Here is a 19,283-nt window from a genome sequence, read left to right as displayed (position 1 = left end):
GGGAGGGTAAGGCAGGTTCCTGTGGGGTCCTTGAGCAAGGGTCAGAGCAGCATAAGCCCCGTCCTTGCTTAGAATGGAAGCTCAGCAGAGCAAGGACCAAGTCTACTTTTTTGTTATTTTTAAAACCAAGCCTAGCGCATTGGAGGGAGCCTCTTGATTGCTACCACAATCAAAATACTAAGTGCAGTCCCTGGAGGGCAGTGTGACCCCAGCAATGGGCCCTCTTACCCACCATGTTCCCCACACATGGTGATAGACAGACGGAGGGATGGAGCATCATTAACTCCCCTCTGAGACTCCAGCAGAAGCTGCAGCAACAGACCCTTCCCTGCAGCAGTGCCCAGGCAGTACCCAATGTGGCCTGCCTACGGGAAGCTTCCTCTCAGCAGTGCCCTCCAAATCCCATGCCAGCTAAATAAAACCCCACACAGCTGTAGAAAAAGGGCATTATTGTCCCATTTAATGAGTCCTCATTTCCATCACAAACATACACACTGTCATCACACCACAGATGCACAGCAAAGCAAAGTGCATGGAGGGGGCAGGAGCCAATGGCCCTTTCCTTGTCCCCAAGGAGAGAAGAGGCTCTCAGTACCTTGTGTGCTGTGGTGCAGGGACCACGGGAGTGTTCAACAAGCACAGAGGGCAGAGAGAGTCCAGCACTCGGTCCAGTTGGCACCAACGTTTGCAGAGGGACACAGCTCCAGTTCTACTTCTGAGCAGCACAAGGGGTGCAGAGGGAGACACGTCAAGTATACCAGGACAGGGGACGGAGGCAGTGGTCCCCAAGAGACAGGTCCCAGGGGATGCTGCTATAATAAAGTAGGATCCTCCCTGTCTGAACCCCAGTAAGATCCAAGTGGGGGAGGCCAAGACAGAGGTGGGGAGAGGGAAGGGGACCCTGTGTGAGGGCCCTCAGCTCTAGCTAGCTGTTCTCATTTACAACATGTCCTTTCTGCGTAAATTCTCCACCCTTGCCCCAAACGAGGAGGGATTTGATAGAGTTCTGATGGTGGCTCCCTGTCAGTCTCTCCCAGCCACAGTTCAGACACCCCTGCTCTCTGCCTTGCCAGGAGTGGGCAGGGCCTCTCAAATAATTATCTGATAGAGGCATCCGCTGGGAGGTCATGATTGGACTCCTCGGTATCCTCATTCAGGGCTGGTTCACTGTTAGAGGGTGGTGTGAAAGCAGGAGACTTTCTGAAAGAGAACAAAGGGCAGGGGTCATGTAGGCACCAGACTGGGGGCGGAGGGGGTGGGCAGGAGAGAAGCAGAGCTATTATAACTAGGGCTGTGGATTAATCACAGTTAACTCATGCGATTAACTCAAAAAAATTAATCTCGATTCATTGCAGTTTTAATTGCACTGTTAAATAATAGAATAACATTTAAAATATATTAAATATTTTGTATTTTTTCTATATTTTCATATATATTGTATTCTTGTTCTAATTGAAATCAAAGTGTATATTTTTATTACAAATATTTGCACTGTAAAAATGATAAAATAGTATTTTTCAATTCACCTCATACAAATACCATAGTGCAATCTCTGTCATGAAAAATGCAACTTACAAAGGTAGATTTTATTTTGTTGCATAACTGCATTCAAAAACAAAACAATATAAATCTTCAGAGCCTACAAGTCCACTCAGTCCTACTTCTTGTTCAGCCAATCGCTAAGACAAACAAGTTTGTTTACATTTACAGGAGATAATGCTGCCCTCTTCTTATTTACAATGTCACCAGAAAGTGAGAACAGGCATTTGCATGGCACTTCTGTAGCTGACACTGCAAGGTATTTATGTGCCAGATATGCTAAACATTCGTATGCCCCTTCATACTTCGGCCATCATTCCAGAGACATGCTTCCATGCTGATGACGCTCGTTAAAAAAATGTGTTAATTAAATTTGTGACTGAACTCCTTGAGGAAGAATTGTATCTCCCTTGCTCTGTTTTACCCGCATTCTGCCATATATTTCATGTTATAGCAGTCTTGGATGATGACCCAGCACATGTTCATTTTAAGAACACTTTCACTGCAGAATTCACAAAACGCAAAGAAGGTACCAATGTGAGATTTCTAAAGATAGATACAGCATTCAACCCTAGGTTTAAGAATCTGAAGTGCCTTCCAAAATCTGAGAAGGATGAGGTTGTGGAGCATGCTTTCAGCAGTCTTAAAAGACCAACACTGTGACGCGGAAAGTACAAAACCCGAACGACCAAAAAGAAAAATCAACCTTCTGCTGGTGGCATCTGTCAGATAATGAAAATGACCATGAGTCGGTCTGCACTGCTTTGGATTATTATCGAGCAAAACCCGTTATCAGCATGGATACATGTTCTCTGGAATGGTGGTTGAAGCCTGAAGGATCATATGAATCTTTAGTGCACCTGGCACATAAATATCTTGTGACGCCGGCTACAACAGTATCATGAGAACACCTGTTCTCACTTTCAGTTGACACTGTAAACAAGAAGCGGGCAGCATTATCTTGTTCAGCACTGGCTGAACGAGAAGTAGGATTGAGTGGACTTGCAGGTGCTAAAGTTTTACATTGTTTTATTTTTGAGTGCAGTCATGTAAAAAAATTCTACATTCATAAGTTTAATTTTCATGGTAAAGAGATTGCACTACAGTACTTGTATTAAGTGAATTGAAAAATACTATTTCTTTTGTTTTTTTACAGTGCAAATACTTGTAATCAAAAACAAAGTGAGCAAGGTACACCTTATTTTGTGTGCTGTAGTTGCAATCAAAATATTTGAAAATGTAGAAAATGTCCAAAAGTATTTAAATAAATGGTATTCTATTATTGTTTAACAGTGCGATTAATCATGATTAATTTTTTAAACGCTTGACAGCCCTAATAACAACTGATACCTAGGGGGTGCTGTAGAACCGGATGGATTCCTCAGGTACTGGAAGGGGTGTAGTTAACACTGGGAAGTTAACATGTGACATTATATGGGTCCTGTAGAGTACCACTGAGAGGGCAAGGGGGTTATATGGAGCCTAAATAAACGCTGGGGCCAGTGATGGGGAGCTTTGCTCAGAGCAATATCCTGGCAGTATTCTGCGGAGAGGGATATGGGGGAGGGAAGTGACACTGTGAGCTCATTCCAGCAGGGCCCAGCCCAGAGCTGCACTGACTTTATACTCCTACAGGCTGGAAGAATGTCCCAGCAGATCAGTGATGCTCTGTTCCAGGCTCTTTTTAGATAGTGATGACATCTGTCAAAGCTGACAGCTGAGCACGATTCATCTGCCATAGGCACCTGGTACCAAATTCAACTCCTGTGAGGAGTCTGCAAGATGGTTACAGCTGATCATTCAGAGTCCAATCCAGTTGTGACAGCCAGCCTGGCCCCTCACCCATCAATGCACTAGCTCCCATTCCTCTGCGAGAACTGGGAACAGAACCCAGGAGCCTCAATTCCCAGTCCCCCTAGTAGTGCCCACTCTTCTCCCAGCGCTGGGAGTAGAACCTTGTCTGTGTGGCAGATAGAACAAACCTAAGTGCCTTCCTCTCCAAGTACAAGGTGCATTTCTTTGACTTTGCCTTCTCGAACAGAGGATACAGAGTAACATGTACATTCAAAACAAGTAATGCCCCCCAAACCAAAGCACTGCACTGGCACACTTCGCTCCCAGGGGAGAGGATGAGTGAATAACCACCTCGTGACAAACACGTCCTCATGATGCTTCATCTGGAAGGCATTCAGATACTACAGCGAGGAGTGCAGTACACAAACCTATACAGCACAGAACTGAATTGAACTCAAGAGTCCTAACTCCGTCCCCTGACTCTGAGCCACTAGATCCAATGCCCCCGCCCCCAGAGCTGGGACTGGAACCCAGGAATCCTGGCCCTCCCTCTCTTGGAGCTCACCTGTCTCCAGACTGGGTGATGAGCCGGCGGCAGGTCTCCATCTGCACATCCAGCCCACGCTTCATGCTGCACATTTCCATGTATTCATGCAGGTGCCGATTCATGTCATTCTTTGCCGTTGCAAGCTCCAGCTGCACAAAGAGGAGCAATGAGGAGCTGAACCTGCCAGCGTAGCACTCTCTGTGCCACATGGGGACACTGCATACTGTCCCAGCCAGCCCGCCAGAGGACACTGCCTACCTTCTCCTCCCACCAGGGGACACCACCCAGCTACACTAGCCAGTCAGAGGCAGACATCCACAATTACCGATTTTCTTGTCCCTCCTGGGGTCTATTCCTACATCTCCCACCTCCTTGTCCGCCCTCATCTTCCCCACTATGTCCTTCTCCCACCTCTATTTGGTCGATGGTTTCCTGATATTCTTTCTCGCGGCTCTTGAAGAGTGACTCTGTGTCCTTAATCACCTTCTCCAGACAGTCATCCTGCTGCTGGGGGAAAAGAGGATGCCATGATGTTTGGAGACAGGGCAGTTACCAGAGATCAGAAAGCACAGAGTGAGAGATCAGAGAAAGACTCAGCAGCAACAGAGAGGGTGAGGAAAGGGTAGAGAACAGAGACAGACAGTGACACAGGATTGGGGGGTGGGGGGTGTGCCCCCAGTTCACACAAATCCCATTTAACAGGCCACAACTACAGCCTGACCTCATGTTTGCATTCACCCCATATTTGCTGGTACAGCTACACCTATACCCACTTGATCAGCCAGGGCTCTCCCTCCTAGCAGCAAGGATGGGACAGACAGCCTGGAACCAGTGGCAGTGTGAAGTTTTGTCCCACAAAAGCACAGCATTGCCCTGAGACATTGGGGATTGTGGCAGAGAGACAGCCCCCTATCCTTAACAGCCCCTGCCCCGAGACCCCACAACTGTTAACCCACCAGGGTCAAGGGGAGCAGCTGGAGTGCTGGCTATGCAGGGGCCTTGGCCAACTGGACTTTCAGGCCTCATCTTAGGTGGTGCAAAATGAGTTTCCTTCTCACTCAAGGGCTGACAGTCTCGTAGGCAGGGTTAAGGGACAGAATGAGGGGTCACTGGAGCCTGGAGCAGCTAGAGATGGCACCTTACCAGCTGGGTAGGATTTTTCTATGCTTGCTGGCTTTGGCAAGGACCTCAGACAAGAGGCCTTAGGCCAGTCTGAAAAGGAGATCTGGATACATTTTACAGGGGCAAGGCGGTGTAGCTAACTGGTGGGGGGAAGGCCATGTAGGGCCTACACAGGGGTGTTCGAATATTCTGCATTTGAATGAGAGCTTCGGGGTAACAAACACTCAAGACTGCACAGCAGTGGGGATTTTAACATTCAGAGGGAAGAAAAAGAAGTAAGAAAGGATACAGCTGTGGGTAGGAGAATGGACATGAGGAGGAAGGGTAGTGTGGATACCAGTCTAATAGGTGATACTGGTGGTAGAATGTCTGTGCCTAAAAGGGTTAAAAATGTTAGTGAAGCCAAACGGCAAAAATTAAGATGTTTGTATACTATTGTGAGGAGCCTAGGTAACAAAATGGAGGAACTACAGTTATTGGTGCAGGAAGTGAAACCAGATACTATAGGGATAACAGAAACATGGTGGAATAGTAGTCACGACTGGAGTACAGGTATTGAAGGTTATGTGCTGTTTAGGAAAGACAGAAATAAAGGCAAAGGTGGTGGAGTAGCATTGTATGTCAATGATGAGATAGACTGTAAAGAAATAAGAAGGGATGGAATGGATAAGACAGAGTCTGGGCAAAAATCACATTGGGGAAGAAAGCTGCTAGAGCCTCCCCTGGGATAGTTCTTGGGGTGTGCTACAGACCACTGGGATCTGATTTAGATATGGACAGAGACCTTTTTAATGAAGTAATTACTAATGGCTATTGTGTGATCATGGGAGTGGGAGCCTTTAACTTCCCAGATTTAGACTGGAGGACAAGTGCTAGTAATAATAATAGGGCTCAGATTTTCCACGACATGATAGCTGATGGATTCCTTAGTGTCTGGGGATTGGTCCTGCTTTGAGCAGGGGGTTGGACTAGATGACCTCCTGAGGTCCCTTCCAACCCTGATATTCTATGATTCTAAGTAGTTGCTGAACCAACAAGAGGGGATGCTATTTTAGATTTGGTTTTGGTGAGTAGTGAGAACCTCATAGAAGAAATGGTTGTAGGGGACAACCTTGGTTTGAGTGATCATGAGCTAATTCAGTTTAAACTAAAGGAAGAACAAACAAAAATAGATCTGTGACTAGAGTTTTTTATTTCCAAAGGGCTAACTTAAAAAAATTAAGGAAATTAGTTAGGGAAGTGGATTGGACTGAAGAACTGTGGATCTAAAGATGGAGGAGACCTGGAATTACTTCAAGTCAAAGTTGCAGAAACTATCAGAAGCCTGTATCCCAAGAAAGGGGAAAAAATTCATAGGCAGGAGTTGTAGACCAAGCTGAAAGAGCAAGCATCTCAGAGAGGTGATTAAGAAAAAGCAGAAAGCCTACAAGGATTGGAAGATGGGAGGGATCAGCAAGAAAAGCTACCTTACTGAGGTCAGAACATGTAGAGATAAAGTGAGAAAGGCCAAAAGCCATGTCGAGTTGGACCTTGCAAAGGGAATTAAAACCAATAGTAAAAGCTTCTATAGCCATATAAATAAGAAGAAAACAAAGAAAGAAGAAGTGGGATCACTAAACACTGAGGATGGAGTGGAGATTAAGGATAATCTAGGCATGGCCCAATATCTAAACAAATACTTTGCCTCAGTTATTAATGAGGAGCTTAGGGATAATGGTAGGATGATGAATGGGAATGAGGGTGTGGAGGTAGATATTACCACATCCGAGGTAGAAGCCAAACTCAAACAGCTTAATGGGACTAAATCAGGGGGCCCAGATAATCTTCATCCAAGAATATTAAAGGAACTGGCACATGAAATTGCAAGCCCAGTAGCAACAGTTTTTAATGAATCTGTAAATTCAGGGGGTGTACCATATGCCTAGAGAATTGCTAACATAGTTCCTATCTTTAAGAAAGGAAAAAAAGGTGGTCTGGTCAACTATAGGCCTGTTAGTATGACGTCTGTAGTATGCAAGGTCTTGGAAAAAATTTTGAAGTAGTTAAGGACATTGAGGTCAATGGTAATTGGAACAAAATACAACATGGTTTTACAGAAGGTAGATTGTGCCAAACCAACCTGATCTCCTTCTTTGAGAAGGTAACAGATTTTTTAGACAAAGGAAATGCAGTGGATCTAATTTACCTCGATTTCAGTAAGGTATTTGATACAGTTCCACATGGGGAATTATTAGATAAATTGGAAAAGATGGGGATCAATATGAGAATTGAAAGGTGGATAAGGAACTGGTTAAAGGGGAGACTACAACGGGTCATACTGAACGGTGAACTGTCAGGCTGGAGGGAGGTTACTAGTGGAGTTCCTCAGGGATCAGTTTTGGGACAAATCTTATTTAATCTTTTTATTACTGACCTTGGCACAAAAAGTGGGAATGTGCTAATAAAGTTTGTGGATGACACAAAGCTGGGAGGTATTGCCAATATAGAGAAGGAGCGGAGTATCATACAGGATGATCTGGATTACCTTGTAAACCGGAGTAATAGTAACATGATGAAATTTAATAGTGAAAAGTGCAAGGTCATGCATTTAGGGATTAACAACAAGAATTACTGTTATAAGATGGGGACACATCAGTTGGAAGTAACAGAGGAGGAGAAGGACCTTGGAGTACTGGTTGATCACAGGATGACTATGAGCTGCCAATGTGATATGGCTGTGGAAAAAGCTAATGCGGTCTTGGGATGCATCAGGCGAGGTATTTCCAGTAGAGATAAGGAGGTGTTAGTACCGTTATACAAGGCACTGGTGAGACCTCATCTGGAATACTGTGTGCAGTTCTGGTCTCCAATGTTTAAGAAGGATGAATTCAAACTGGAACAGGTACAGAGAAGGGCTACTAGGATGATCCGAGGAATGGAAAACCTGTCTTATGAAAGGAGACTCAAAGAGCTTGGCTTGTTTAGCCTAACCAAAAGAAGGCTGAGGGGGGATATGATTGCTCTTTATAAATATATCAGAAGAATAAATACCAGGGAGGGAGAGGAATTATTTACATTCAGTACCAATGTGGACACAAGAACAAATGGATATAAACTGGCCATAAGGAAGTTTAGACTTGAAATTAGATGAAGGTTTCTAATCATCAGAGGAGTGAAGTTCTGGAACAGCCTTTCAAGGGGAGCAGTGGGGGCAAAAGACATATCTGGCTTCAGGACTAAGCTTGATAAGTTTATGGAGGGAATGGTATATGGGATAGCCTAATTTTGGCAATTAATTGGTCTTTGACTAGTAGCGGTAAATATGCCCAATGGCCTGTGATGGGATGTTAGATGGGGTGGGATCTGAATTACTACAGCAAATTCTTTCCTGGGTGCTGGCTGGTGAGTCCTGCCCACGTGCTCAGGGTTTAGCTGAGTGCCATATTTGGAGTCAGGAAGGAATTTTCCTCCAGGGCAGCTTGGCAGAGGCCCTAGGGGGTTTTCGCCTTCCTCTGCAGCATGGGGCACAGGTCACTTGCTGGAAGATTCTCTGCACTTTGAAGTCTTTAAACCATGATTTGAGGACTTCAATAATTCAGACATAGGTTAGGGGTTTGTTACAGGAATCAGTGGGTGAGATCTGTGGCCTGTGTTGTGCAGGAGGTCAGACTAGATGATCATAATGGTCCCTTCTGACCTTAAAGTCTGATTCTATGAATCTTTTAGAAATGCGTGAGTATTTGTGTAGGAATTAGCATAAAGAGGAATGAGGGATCCACACTGTATCAGAGAGAGAGACAGAGGGCAGCTGGAGATGGGCTATGACTGGAGCATAAAGCTGGTGTTACCTCCCCCTGCACCTCTGCAGCTGCAATAGCGTATCCGGAGAAATCCTCCCAGAGCAGCAGTGTTTCCTCTGTCTCCTCCCATGTGAGACTGTCACAGTCATCCTCAAAATCATACTCCCTCCTGGGGACAAGGAAATCACATGTTAGCAAAGAGAGGGGAACTCTCCCAGTAGGAAGAACTACAAAGTGTGAGGCTTGAATACTAACTGTGGGGGAATTCCCAATCCTGGCTTTTCCCCAAAGGAAGGTGCTGTAATGCAGTGGTTTTCAAACTGTGGGTCACGACCTAGTACTGGGTCACAGAATAGAAGGCACTGGGTAGCGGCAGCTCTGGTCAGCATTGCTGATCGGGCCATTAGAAGTCCTGTCTGCGGTGCTGCCCAGCTAAGGCAGGCTAGTTCCTACCTGTTCTGATGCCGCGCTGAGCCCTGGAAGCAGCCATCAGCAGGTCTGGCTCCTAGGCGGGGAGACCACAGGGCTCCGCGTGCTGCACCAGCTCCGCACTCCCATTGGCAGTGCCTGCGGGTGAGAGCTGCATGGAGCTACTCGTGCACCTCCGCCTAGGAGCCGGACCTGCTGCTGGCCACTTCTGGGGCACAGCGCGGTCCGCAGTGCTAGGACAGGCGGGAAGCCTACCTCTGCACCCCAGCTGCACCACTGATCAGGAACCACTGGAGGTAAACACGTGCCCCAACCCCCTGCCCAAGCCCTGAGCCCTCCCCTCAAACCCAGAGTCCCCTCCTGCACCCCAAACTCCTCATCACCAGCCCCATCCCAGAGTCTGCACCCCCAGCCCTGAACCATGACCCCCTACTGCACCCCAACCCTCTGCCCCCGCCCAGAGCCCCCACCCACACCCTTAATCCCCTCATTCCTGGCGCCACCCCACAGCCCTCGCCCCTGAGCTCCTCCCACACCCCAAACCGCTCATTCCAGTTCTGCTGGGTCACAGGCATCAACAATTTTCTTCAGCTGGGTCGCCAGAAATAAAGTTTGAAAACTACTGCTGTAATGAACATGGAAGAGCCATTGGCTGTGGGGGAACTTTCAGCTACACCCGTCCCAGCCTCTTCCAGCACGGGGAAGAGCAGTAGAGAACAGGGCAGGAGAGCTGGCTATGACAGAACTCACAGTGGCTCCAGTCCCAGCCTGTCTCAGCAGCAAGTGTGGGGCAGAAGTAAGGGCTGGGCTACACTCACAGCTGGTTTAGCATCCTCTGCATCTCCTCATTGATGCTCATGGCTGTGGTCTCTTCATCTTCCTCCTCTTCAGGCTTTTTGGAGGCATCGTTCTCAGACAGCGACGTGTCCTCATCACTGATCAGCTTCCGCTCCCGCTTCCGCCCCGCCGTGGCTGGGACCTTAATGGGAGACAAGTGCAGAGACTACAGAAACAAGGCCGGGTCCAAGGTCGGGTTGTTGAGAAGATATGGAGGGAAAAGGAATGGCACAGGGGTAGGAAGATAGGGAAAGTAAGAAAGAAAGAAGGAAGGAAGAAGAAAGAGTGAGAGAGGGGGGCTTATTATGATTAGGTTAAAGATGGTGCAATGGCTAAAATGTGATTTTAGAATATTTTAAAATTAAAAACTATGCAACTAAAGATGGAATCTGTGAACCTGATGAGAAGAATGTGGTTTAATTGAAGAACTCAACCCTCCCCGCCCCCAGATCCAGAGACAGAGGAAAAGAGAAAGGCAGAGAGGAAGAAGAGACAGTCTAAGTGAAATATGTCGATATTTACAGTCAAACCTCAGTTTACAGAAAGTGTCTAAATTGTACATATTCTTAACCGAGTGAAACTAACCAGCTGCTTCTGTACGGGGGGGAGGGAGAGAGAGTGAGACAGCGACAGAGCGAGAGAGACAGGGAAAGGGACAGAGAGAAAGGCAGAGACAGAGAGAAGGTGGGGTGGAGAGAGAAGGGGTTAGAGACAGACACTTTGCACCAGGTCTCCCTCTTCTGCAGCTGCTCTCAGGAGTCCCAGCGCCCAGTATCTCTGAATAACGAGTTGGGTGAATATTCCTAATGCCTCAAGTAACGTCAGGAGCTCTCAGCCTCCTCCTCTTGCCTCTCGGCCTGCTGCTCCCCACCCCAACACACATAACCCAATACGGAGAGCAGGTGAACTCGTGGAACAAGGCTTATGGTGACTGAGCCCCTCCTCTGCAACAGGCATGCAAGTGCTTTGGTTTCTCCCCTTGGCTGGAAGCTCCTTCCCCCAGTGGTAGCTGTTTCACAGCAGCAGGTGTGTCTCACCTGAAACATTTTGATCATGTCCTCACAGTTACGCTGCTGTGCCACGTCACACAGCTTGGCAGTGATGTCAATGCGCCGGCAGATATCCATGTCCACTTTCATGGCCTTCTCTTGGATCTTGGTATCCAGCTCTGTGAGGTTCTGACCCAGTGAGCACCAGCCCAGCACATGGTGGCAAGGGGACAGAGGAAAAGGATAGTTAGACAAGGCACATGGAACCCTCTGGCACAGAGTCCTGACAGAATTCTCCTGGGCATTGTGAGGGAGATCATCATGCTGGAGACATTATAATCAGGGCCAGGCACTGTCAGGGCATTGCTGAGGGAGCTGCTGCTGGAGGCTTCCCCCATGCACTCAGGTTGGGCGCTGCTGTGTCACTCTGTAGACATTCCTTGTTCGGCATTACTATGAGGAAACGCACAGCAGGTCTGCTGAGCCATTGGATGGGTTCACAATGTCTTGGCCAGTGGCTGAGGGTGTATGCTGGGTGGACAGGGGCACTCACATTGCTCATCAGTCCCTTGAAGACAACCAACTCTGCCTTGAGCTGCTTCACCTTCAGGGCCAGCTCCTCCTGGCACGCTTCAGCCTCCTGGGCCTCCTGCTCAGGGGAGAAAGGGAAACACTGGAATCAGTGCCAAGGAAATGAGGCTAGAGTGCAGGGAGAGTGGGGATGGGCCCCTCACCTCATGCAGCTCAGTCACTTGGTCCTGCAGCTGGACACGCACAGTATATTCCTCTTCCCACCTAGCGAGACAAATGTGCCAATTACACCCTGCCTGCCCCACAGCACCCTCTGCTGGGGAGGGCAGAGCTGGAAGCTGCAGCTTGCCTTCCTCACTGCTGAACTGCGAACTACAGGATCCACTCTAGTCATACAAGGAGAGTTGGGAGTGGGGAAAAGAATTTGATGCCCTTCCTTTCCAAACAGCTACAGCTGTTGGATGCATGTCACGCCTTCCAACCATGAGCTGGTCCTGGCCACAGACTCTACTGATCTCAGTCAGAATTCACCAACTGTCTTTCACGTCACAGTGTGAGGCTCTCAGGACACCAACCACAAGCCGTATTTAGCAGCTGAAACGCATTCCCCCCAGGACCACATTAGATCAATTGGCAGATCTAGCCCATTGTCCTCTCTGCCCATTCCCACCATGCCAGTTCAGGCGAGTGGCCTCCAGCCTGGGTTATACTGGGGTTTGCTGTACAGGCAGTAACAGGCGTTGGGCTGTATCGGGCACTGAGGGGCTGCAACAGTCTGTGCTGTGCTTGTGTTATATTTATATATAAATATGCTGTGTTATTAAATTGGGCTGTACTGGGACAGTGGATAGCCAAGCTCTGCAAAGGGCTCCACTATACAGGGCTGTACTGTGTTGTGATGGGCTATGCTGTGTGGTATAACCGGCTATGCTATAATCCCCTGTATTGCACTGCAATGGGCTGAGCAGCATTGCACTGTGATAGGCTGTGCTGAACTGGCCTATTTTACGCTAGGTTGTATTGGTTATTCAGGGATTATGTTACACCGGGTTGTACTGCACTGCAGCTGGGCTGCAAAGGGCTGTTCTGCCCTGGTTATGTTGGGTTTCAACTGGTTGTACTATACTTAGGCTGTATTGTGTTGCAAAAGATGGCTATATTAAGCTGTATTGCTCTGCAACATGCTGGGTATGCGGCAATTATTGCAAGATGACTGACAGTTTTATGCTGGTTGTGTTGTGCTGCAATGGGTTACAATACTCTAAGCTATATTTCATCACCAGGTGTTGCGCCATTCTGTGCTATATTAGGTTGTGTGGGACAGTTCTGTGTTGCGTTGTATTGCAGTGTGTTGATCCATGTTTTGTTACGTTGTGCTGGGTTGTATTTCACTTTGCTAATTAACTGTATCCTCTTCCATGTGCAGTTCATATAGGTTGGTGGTGCACTGTATTGGCCCCTGTTCTATTGTGTTGAACAGCGCAGCATAAAATTGTTGCTATTCCATTTCCTTTAGGTGAGTGGAATTCTCTCATTGGGCTGGGAACTCAAGAGTTGCCAACTCTTGCAATTTTATCATGATTCTTGCAATATTTGGTGTTTTTCTTAAAGCCCCAGCCCCTGGAGTTGTATAACATGAGAATCTCAGATTTCGTTTTTAACATAGCACATTTCTAGTGCTCGTGGCTGGGCAGAAAAGTCTGAAAATGTGAATCCTAAAAGATCAGAAACCAGATGGCAAATAGAGAGAATCCCACAGTTATTATGTTTTTAAGCCAGTCTCCTGATTTCTGGTGCCTGACATTACTTTGGAACACCTGAGGTTGGCAATATTGCTCAATGTGTTAGAAAATGTACCACTCTAAAGCTGCATGCTGGCCTTTTTTAGATACCCCAGACCACTGCCCTGAACAAGCAGGCAGCCCATCCTCCATCCGCAGGATAAGAGTCCATGGGGGTTCCTCTTACCTTGATAGGGGAGAAGAGGAAAAAGTGGAGACAAAAGAGATACACAACAGAGGGAAGGACAGAGATAGAGACAGGATGTATTTTACATGGGAACTGATCAAAGTTTCCCCGACACAAAATACTTCAGTATCTCTTCCTCTCCCTCCAGATCTGGCTTACAGTGCTTTCTACCTCTCTTTCCATTACTCAACCTCTCTCTCTAGCTCCGTCTACACTAGGAAAGTGACCCATTACTGAAACAGCTTTGAAGTAGTGATTCCCCATAACCATTATGGTGTAGAACAGACAGAGATTTCAACACTGGATAAGAAAATGACAGTGATACTTAGTGGAAGCAACACTTCTGTGTATCCTCTCCATCCTTCACCCCCTGCTTACTCTTTCCCTGGCACCCTCTCTCACTCTGTTTCTCTCCTCCTCTCAGCTACTCTATCATTCCCATCTGCAATGCACCATTCCTAATAACCACCTCCCTGAACACTTCCCCCACACAGCCCAGACCAGCCAAGAGGCTCCAGCCAGCATCCTGGATGTCCTGTGGACTGTGAGCAAGGCTTCCTCCTGTTACCCCGTCTCATCATCCCAAGTCTCCACGGGGAGCCACAGATCCTTCCTTTGTATGCAATGTAACACACACATCACTCCAGCATCGCAATATTCCAGTAACCTGCCTGAGGACCAGATAATGTGAGGGGAGGAAGACAGAAAATCTGAGAGATCCTCTGCCCCATATAGACCAGGCCACCCACTAGGCAACACTAGGCCAGCATCTCCAACCCATCCCCTCCCACGCCAAGGACAACACCCAGTCCTTCCCCATCCAACCATCACGACACCATGAGGAAAACAACATGAAAAAAAAATCCAATCTGCCTATAAAAATCAGTATCAGCCAATCTGGTACCATGAACAGTAAAATGTCTTAATTATCATCACGTGGTCATTGTGGTGCCACTAGTGGACAGAGTTAAGGTTGTTTGGGTGCCTTAAACTGTATATTTCCAACCTTAACATGTTTGGGTGACACTTTTAAGTTTAACCTTAACTCTGGATTTCCTCGGTTTGTAATACAAAGTTTGTGGATAATCACGCCATATCTGCCATGTAGTTTATTCTGAATTACTGATATGGAGTCTCCATCTTAACAACATCTTATCATTTGTGTCTGGGAATACATATATATACATGGAAGAAAGGGAGAAAGCAGACAAGACTGGGCTCCCAGCTGCATGATCCTTGGCAGTTTGCACACATGTTTTCTCCCCCTAAGATCATTGACTCATCATTTAATTTTATCCACCCTAAATGTGGTTCCCACCCAGTCTCTTGTCGCTGCTTCTCCTCCCTTCTTATTTCCGATCCCCTGCAAGCTGTGTTCTGCTCCAAAGTCCTGTCCCTTTTAAGAGAAACGTTCCTCATCACACTGTTGGGAGCTCAGCAGTCTTTGGGGCTCCTTTGGCCAAGGGGAAGATATTCAGCACTGCCCTATGCCCTTCCAGAATGCAAGAATTTCATTCTCAAAACTCAAACTATTCAAAAACCAGGAAATACTAAGTTAATGCAACTCTTCCTACAAAACACAACCGTAGCTGTGTCCCTATTAGGATGACAAGGGGAACAAGGAATTTCCTGGGTCTGAAGCATTGAAGTTTAGGAAATTCAACTCTTATTGCAGGAGGACATGAGGAGCCCATGGCCTGGGTGAGCTCCTGCAACCTTAATTCCATAGCATTACATTTTTGCATATGAACTTCCCCTGTTTTTGAGAAAGTGAGGGGCCATGACTGAAGGGAAACTGCAGCAGGGAATGGGAAAGGTTTCTTGGGCACACCTTATCACCTCTCAGGCATTAGCTTCCACAGACCTCCTCCTAGCCTCCAGCAGGGTTAGAAGCCCAGTGAGAGGAAGGAAGCGGGTAGTGGAGATACCTTGGGAAAGTCAGCTATCAGTTAAAGACTGCATGGGGTGGGGGGAGATCCCCAGAATCCGGGCCTCAGAGTGGGGCCCATGTAGCGGAAAGGGTCTCTGCACTCTCCTTGCCCCCAGGAATGGGAGATGGGGAATCCCAGAAGCTCTTCCACTGATGTGGGAGAAGTGTGTGGGAAAGGGGAGCCCCATAACCTCCTCCTCCCAGTCGGGACCATAGGAGGATTACAGCTGCAGCTGTGCATCTCAGAAGGTTCTCGATGCGGGGAAGGGGTTGTGGGGCTTCTCTTTATCCCAATGTAAAAACAGGTTACACCAAGCACATCACTAGCCCCCAGGCCTGCAGCATCTCTAACCACCCACCTGTCTCCTCCCAATGTACCTGCAGAATCACCTACACAATGCCCCTTTGAGTGCTGGGGTGAATACGAGACCCCTTCAAAGTTCTTCAGCATCAAGCCAGCTAAAACCAACTCTTGAACTGTGAACAAGCCAAAACAGGCTGATCATGCTCCTGAGGAGCCGAAATAGTTTACAGTTTTGGAAACCACCGGAGACTAAAGCCCAGGTCCTCAAGGGTATTTATACACCTAACTCCCATTGAAATCGCTGGCCCCTAAATACCTTTGAGGATCTGGGCCTGAGTGACTTGGCTAAGGAAACTCAGGAAGTCTGTAGCAAAGGTCCGAACTGGGTCTCCTATCATTAGTGCCTCAGGGCGGGCTAGTTCTCCAAAACACTCCAGAAGGATGGCCAGCTCCAGATGTACAATTTGAGTGACTGCTAACCACCACAGAGCCAGTCTGTGGAGGGGTTTCAAGAACAGAAGCCAGTTCTCCTGGGTCCTACTCTCCATTGTCTTAATCGCAAGACCTTGTTTCTTCCTACAATCTGTCCTTCATTATCACACCTATTACATTGACATTCCAGCTTGTATGACTACAGCCCTGGGCAATTCAGTTTTAGCATACTAATTTCAAAAGGCTAAGGGCTGAATGGATGATACCTGAGTTTGCTGTATTAGAGACCTGGATTCTATTCCTAGCGCTGATAGCAGTGACACTAGGCAGCATCACTATTACATGATCTGCAAAAAAGGGGCAATGGTAGTTGCCTGCCCCTAGGAAAGGGCTCTAAGCCTGCACTTCATAATAAATAATAATAATATGTATGTCGTGCACAGAAAAGTAACACTAGCAGTCCATAAAAGAGAAGACTTGAACTCTTGAGCATCTGTTTCCTAGTCAAGTGCACCTTCCTCTGAGTATCATAGAACAGTCTGGTCCCCCCCTACCCCTTCCTGTTCCATACATAGCTCACAGGACTTCAGCTTCCTGCTCCACAGAGACAAAAAGAAACCCTGATTATTTTTTAATTATCTGGATTGTGGCACCTGACAGCTAGGGGTTAACAGAGCTATACATTTTATTTGAATACTGACCTTAGTTTTGCCCCTTTCTTTGCTTAAAAAATCCCCCCAAAGCATCACAAGAACATTTTGTTTGTTTGTTTGTTTTTTAATTCACACATCATTTGGCTGTGGGGGAGGTGAGCAAAGAAATGAATGTCTCTAGGATCCCTCAGCCAAGTTACCCCAAATTTGCACCCAACTCTACCCTAGGCCCTGAACTGGGAACTGTTTGTTTTCAGGCTGATCTTATTAAACATATGAATTTTAGAGCAGTTTAAAACTTGACATTAAACAGAAATGTAGTTGCCACCTTAATTAGAGTAAAACAAGGACTTCTGGTTATATCAAAAGACTACCCAAGAACTTCGGGCACAAGCCAACCACTAGCTCTTGGGGTCAGGAGGAAACTTTCCCTGGGACTGGTTACCTCATCACTGCGCCCTGCAGGGTTTCCTGCACCTGCCTCTGAAACAGCTGGCGCTAGGATAATGGACTAGATATGCTACAGGACTACATTCTTATATGAGGTTTGGAGAGGAAGGACAATAGGGAGAAAGGGGGTTAGGTGGCCAAGAGACAGTCCTATCAGGGATTTCTCCAGAGCATTCCAACTACACAGCAAGGTCCACACTCTTGGAGATTTTCTCTTTGCCCTTACCTCCAAACTTCATCTCCTCCCTGACTCCGACTCAGCCCCACTCCCTATTTCCCTTGTAAGCCCAGTCTCCTTACTTGCTGTATCATCTCACTCAGAGTTGCTAACTCTTAATTTTTTCTTAAAGTCCCAGCTCCTAGAGTCATGTTAATTCAGGAGAATCTCAACTTTCATTAAAAAAAAAAAGTTTCAGGCCCTCATGGTTGGGGTGAAAAGCTGGAGAATGTGACCTGAATGCAGCATGAATGCTCAAAAACCAGAAGACAAATGAAAAGAGCCCAGCACTTACCATTTTTAAAGTTTTTGTGATTGGTATCCTGATCTCATGATTTTGTGGGACCTGACTTATGATTTTGAGTGCTTGGCGTTTGCAATCTGCATTCACTCATGTCCCTTTGCACCATCCCACTGTTTCTGCTCTCTCACCAGTGCTAGTTGTCACCTACTCACCACCCTCCTCCCTACCTTACACTCCCCTGCAGCCCCTGCACTTTCTCACCTTCAGGTGTATTCACCCCATTGCTCCCTACCACTCCATTATCTGCCCCCCTCTCTTGCCTGCACTGACACGTCTCCCAGTTGCCCTGGGGCTGTCACTCACTCCCTGCCCCCATTCTCCCTTCAGTCTCCTGCCTGCGCCAGACTCACCCTGCTCCTTCTCTCACCTGCGTTTGTACTCGTCGCGCTCCCTCTTCACCTTGGCCAACACATTGTAGAGGGCCCGGATCTCAGGGGTGATGGTGTCGATCTGCACGCCAACCCCGTCAGGGTGAACCCACGAGACCCCTGGCCCCTGAACCAGGGTGGTCTCAGGTCCTGGGCCCAGCCGACGGGCCTGCGAGAAGGACCAGATGGTGCCTGGCATGAAGCGAGATGAGGATGAAAAGGGGCTGCCAGACAAGGGAGGAGGCTGGGAAGAAGGCGTGAATGGCACCCCAAGGTGGCAGCTGGGAGAGCCCAAAACCCTAGAGGAGGCACCGAGCCCAGCGGGCCGGGGGCTGCCCAGGGCAAGCCCCAGTGGGCGAATGGGGCTGACGAAGCTGGTCTGCACCGCCTGATCCCGGCGCTGGACAGCCCGCTGACGGCTGCCCCCCTCCTCCAGCGCCTGCTGCAGCTGTTTTTCCAGCTGCCGGTTCCTGCGCTCCAGCTCGTGCACCTTGGCCAGGAAGCAGCGGAACCGCAGGTTCAGGGTCTTCAGCACGTTGATGTTGGAGCCCAGGTCATTGCGGAGCGCCATGGCCGCGGGGGGGGCCGGGAACGGGGGCGCTGCCGAAGCGGGGCCCAGCTCGCCGCCGAAAAACTCCCCCAGGGGCGCCGGCGGCGGCGGCTCCTGCTCAGCCAGGCCCTGCTGCTCTTGCTGCAGGAGGAAGAGGTTGGGGCCGAATAACGGGTTCATGGCTGCGCCTGGCCCGAGGGGAGCGGAGCGAGGGGGGCCGCGGGGCCAATCAGGGCCCTGGCTGCCGCAGGGCCGCTGTCAGGCAGAGGCGGGCCAGGGGAGGGGGCTGCGGGACCAGTCCCAGGCGGAGCGAGGGAGGAGAGAAGGAGGGAGCCGGCTGCTGCGAGGGGCGGGGCGGGAGACGCTGCAGATGGGAGGGGTCCGGGAATGCAGCAGAAGCGGCGCCGGTGCCTGCACGTAGAAGCCGGAAACGGGGAGGGGGGGGGAGTCGGAGCCAGGCACAAAAAGAGAAAATCCTCCGCGGAGGGGGGCGCCTCACTCGCGTGCCCCACCTGAGAGGAGTCCCGGGTTTTCCCTTGG

The 19,283-nt window shown here is 48.4% G+C and overlaps 1 protein-coding gene across 4 annotated transcripts; it reads right to left on the bottom strand.

Annotated features, from left to right (window-relative positions):
- Positions 1–434: 434 nt before the first annotated feature.
- IFFO1 (intermediate filament family orphan 1) lies at positions 435–19,109 on the bottom strand. Of its 4 annotated transcripts, none has more exons than XM_050967283.1 (9): positions 18,193–19,109; positions 11,771–11,831; positions 11,590–11,685; positions 11,085–11,225; positions 10,029–10,213; positions 8,830–8,950; positions 4,292–4,384; positions 3,899–4,029; positions 435–1,200 (listed from the first exon to the last, which is right to left on the bottom strand). In XM_050967283.1, the coding sequence occupies exons 1-9, from the start codon at positions 18,921–18,923 to the stop codon at positions 1,098–1,100; spliced, it is 1,662 nt and encodes a 553-aa protein (XP_050823240.1). In that variant the 5' UTR covers positions 18,924–19,109; the 3' UTR covers positions 435–1,097. The 4 variants fall into 4 exon arrangements, with proteins under 4 accessions (XP_050823240.1, XP_050823232.1, XP_050823258.1 ...); XM_050967275.1 differs by having other exon boundaries at positions 4,292–4,387; positions 18,193–19,108; XM_050967301.1 differs by having other exon boundaries at positions 10,029–10,189; positions 18,193–19,108.
- Positions 19,110–19,283: the final 174 nt, after the last annotated feature.

The sequence above is a fragment of the Gopherus flavomarginatus genome, chromosome 1 (assembly GCF_025201925.1).
Source record: "Gopherus flavomarginatus isolate rGopFla2 chromosome 1, rGopFla2.mat.asm, whole genome shotgun sequence".
Taxonomy (NCBI): Eukaryota; Metazoa; Chordata; order Testudines; family Testudinidae; genus Gopherus; species Gopherus flavomarginatus.
This window is presented reverse-complemented; position numbering and strand designations above follow the sequence as displayed.

Bases quoted from the DNA above. Each gene is read 5' to 3' on its own strand.
- IFFO1 (XM_050967275.1), bottom strand. From the start codon at position 18,923: ATGAACCCGTTATTCGGCCCCAACCTCTTCCTCCTGCAGCAAGAGCAG. The intron at 11,226-11,589 runs GTGAGTGCCCCT...TCACTGGGTCAG, and splicing joins TCAAGGGACTGATGAGCAAT to AACCTCACAGAGCTGGATAC. The intron at 1,201-3,898 runs GTGAGCTCCAAG...GTTCTCTTTCAG, and splicing joins ATCACCCAGTCTGGAGACAG to AAAGTCTCCTGCTTTCACAC.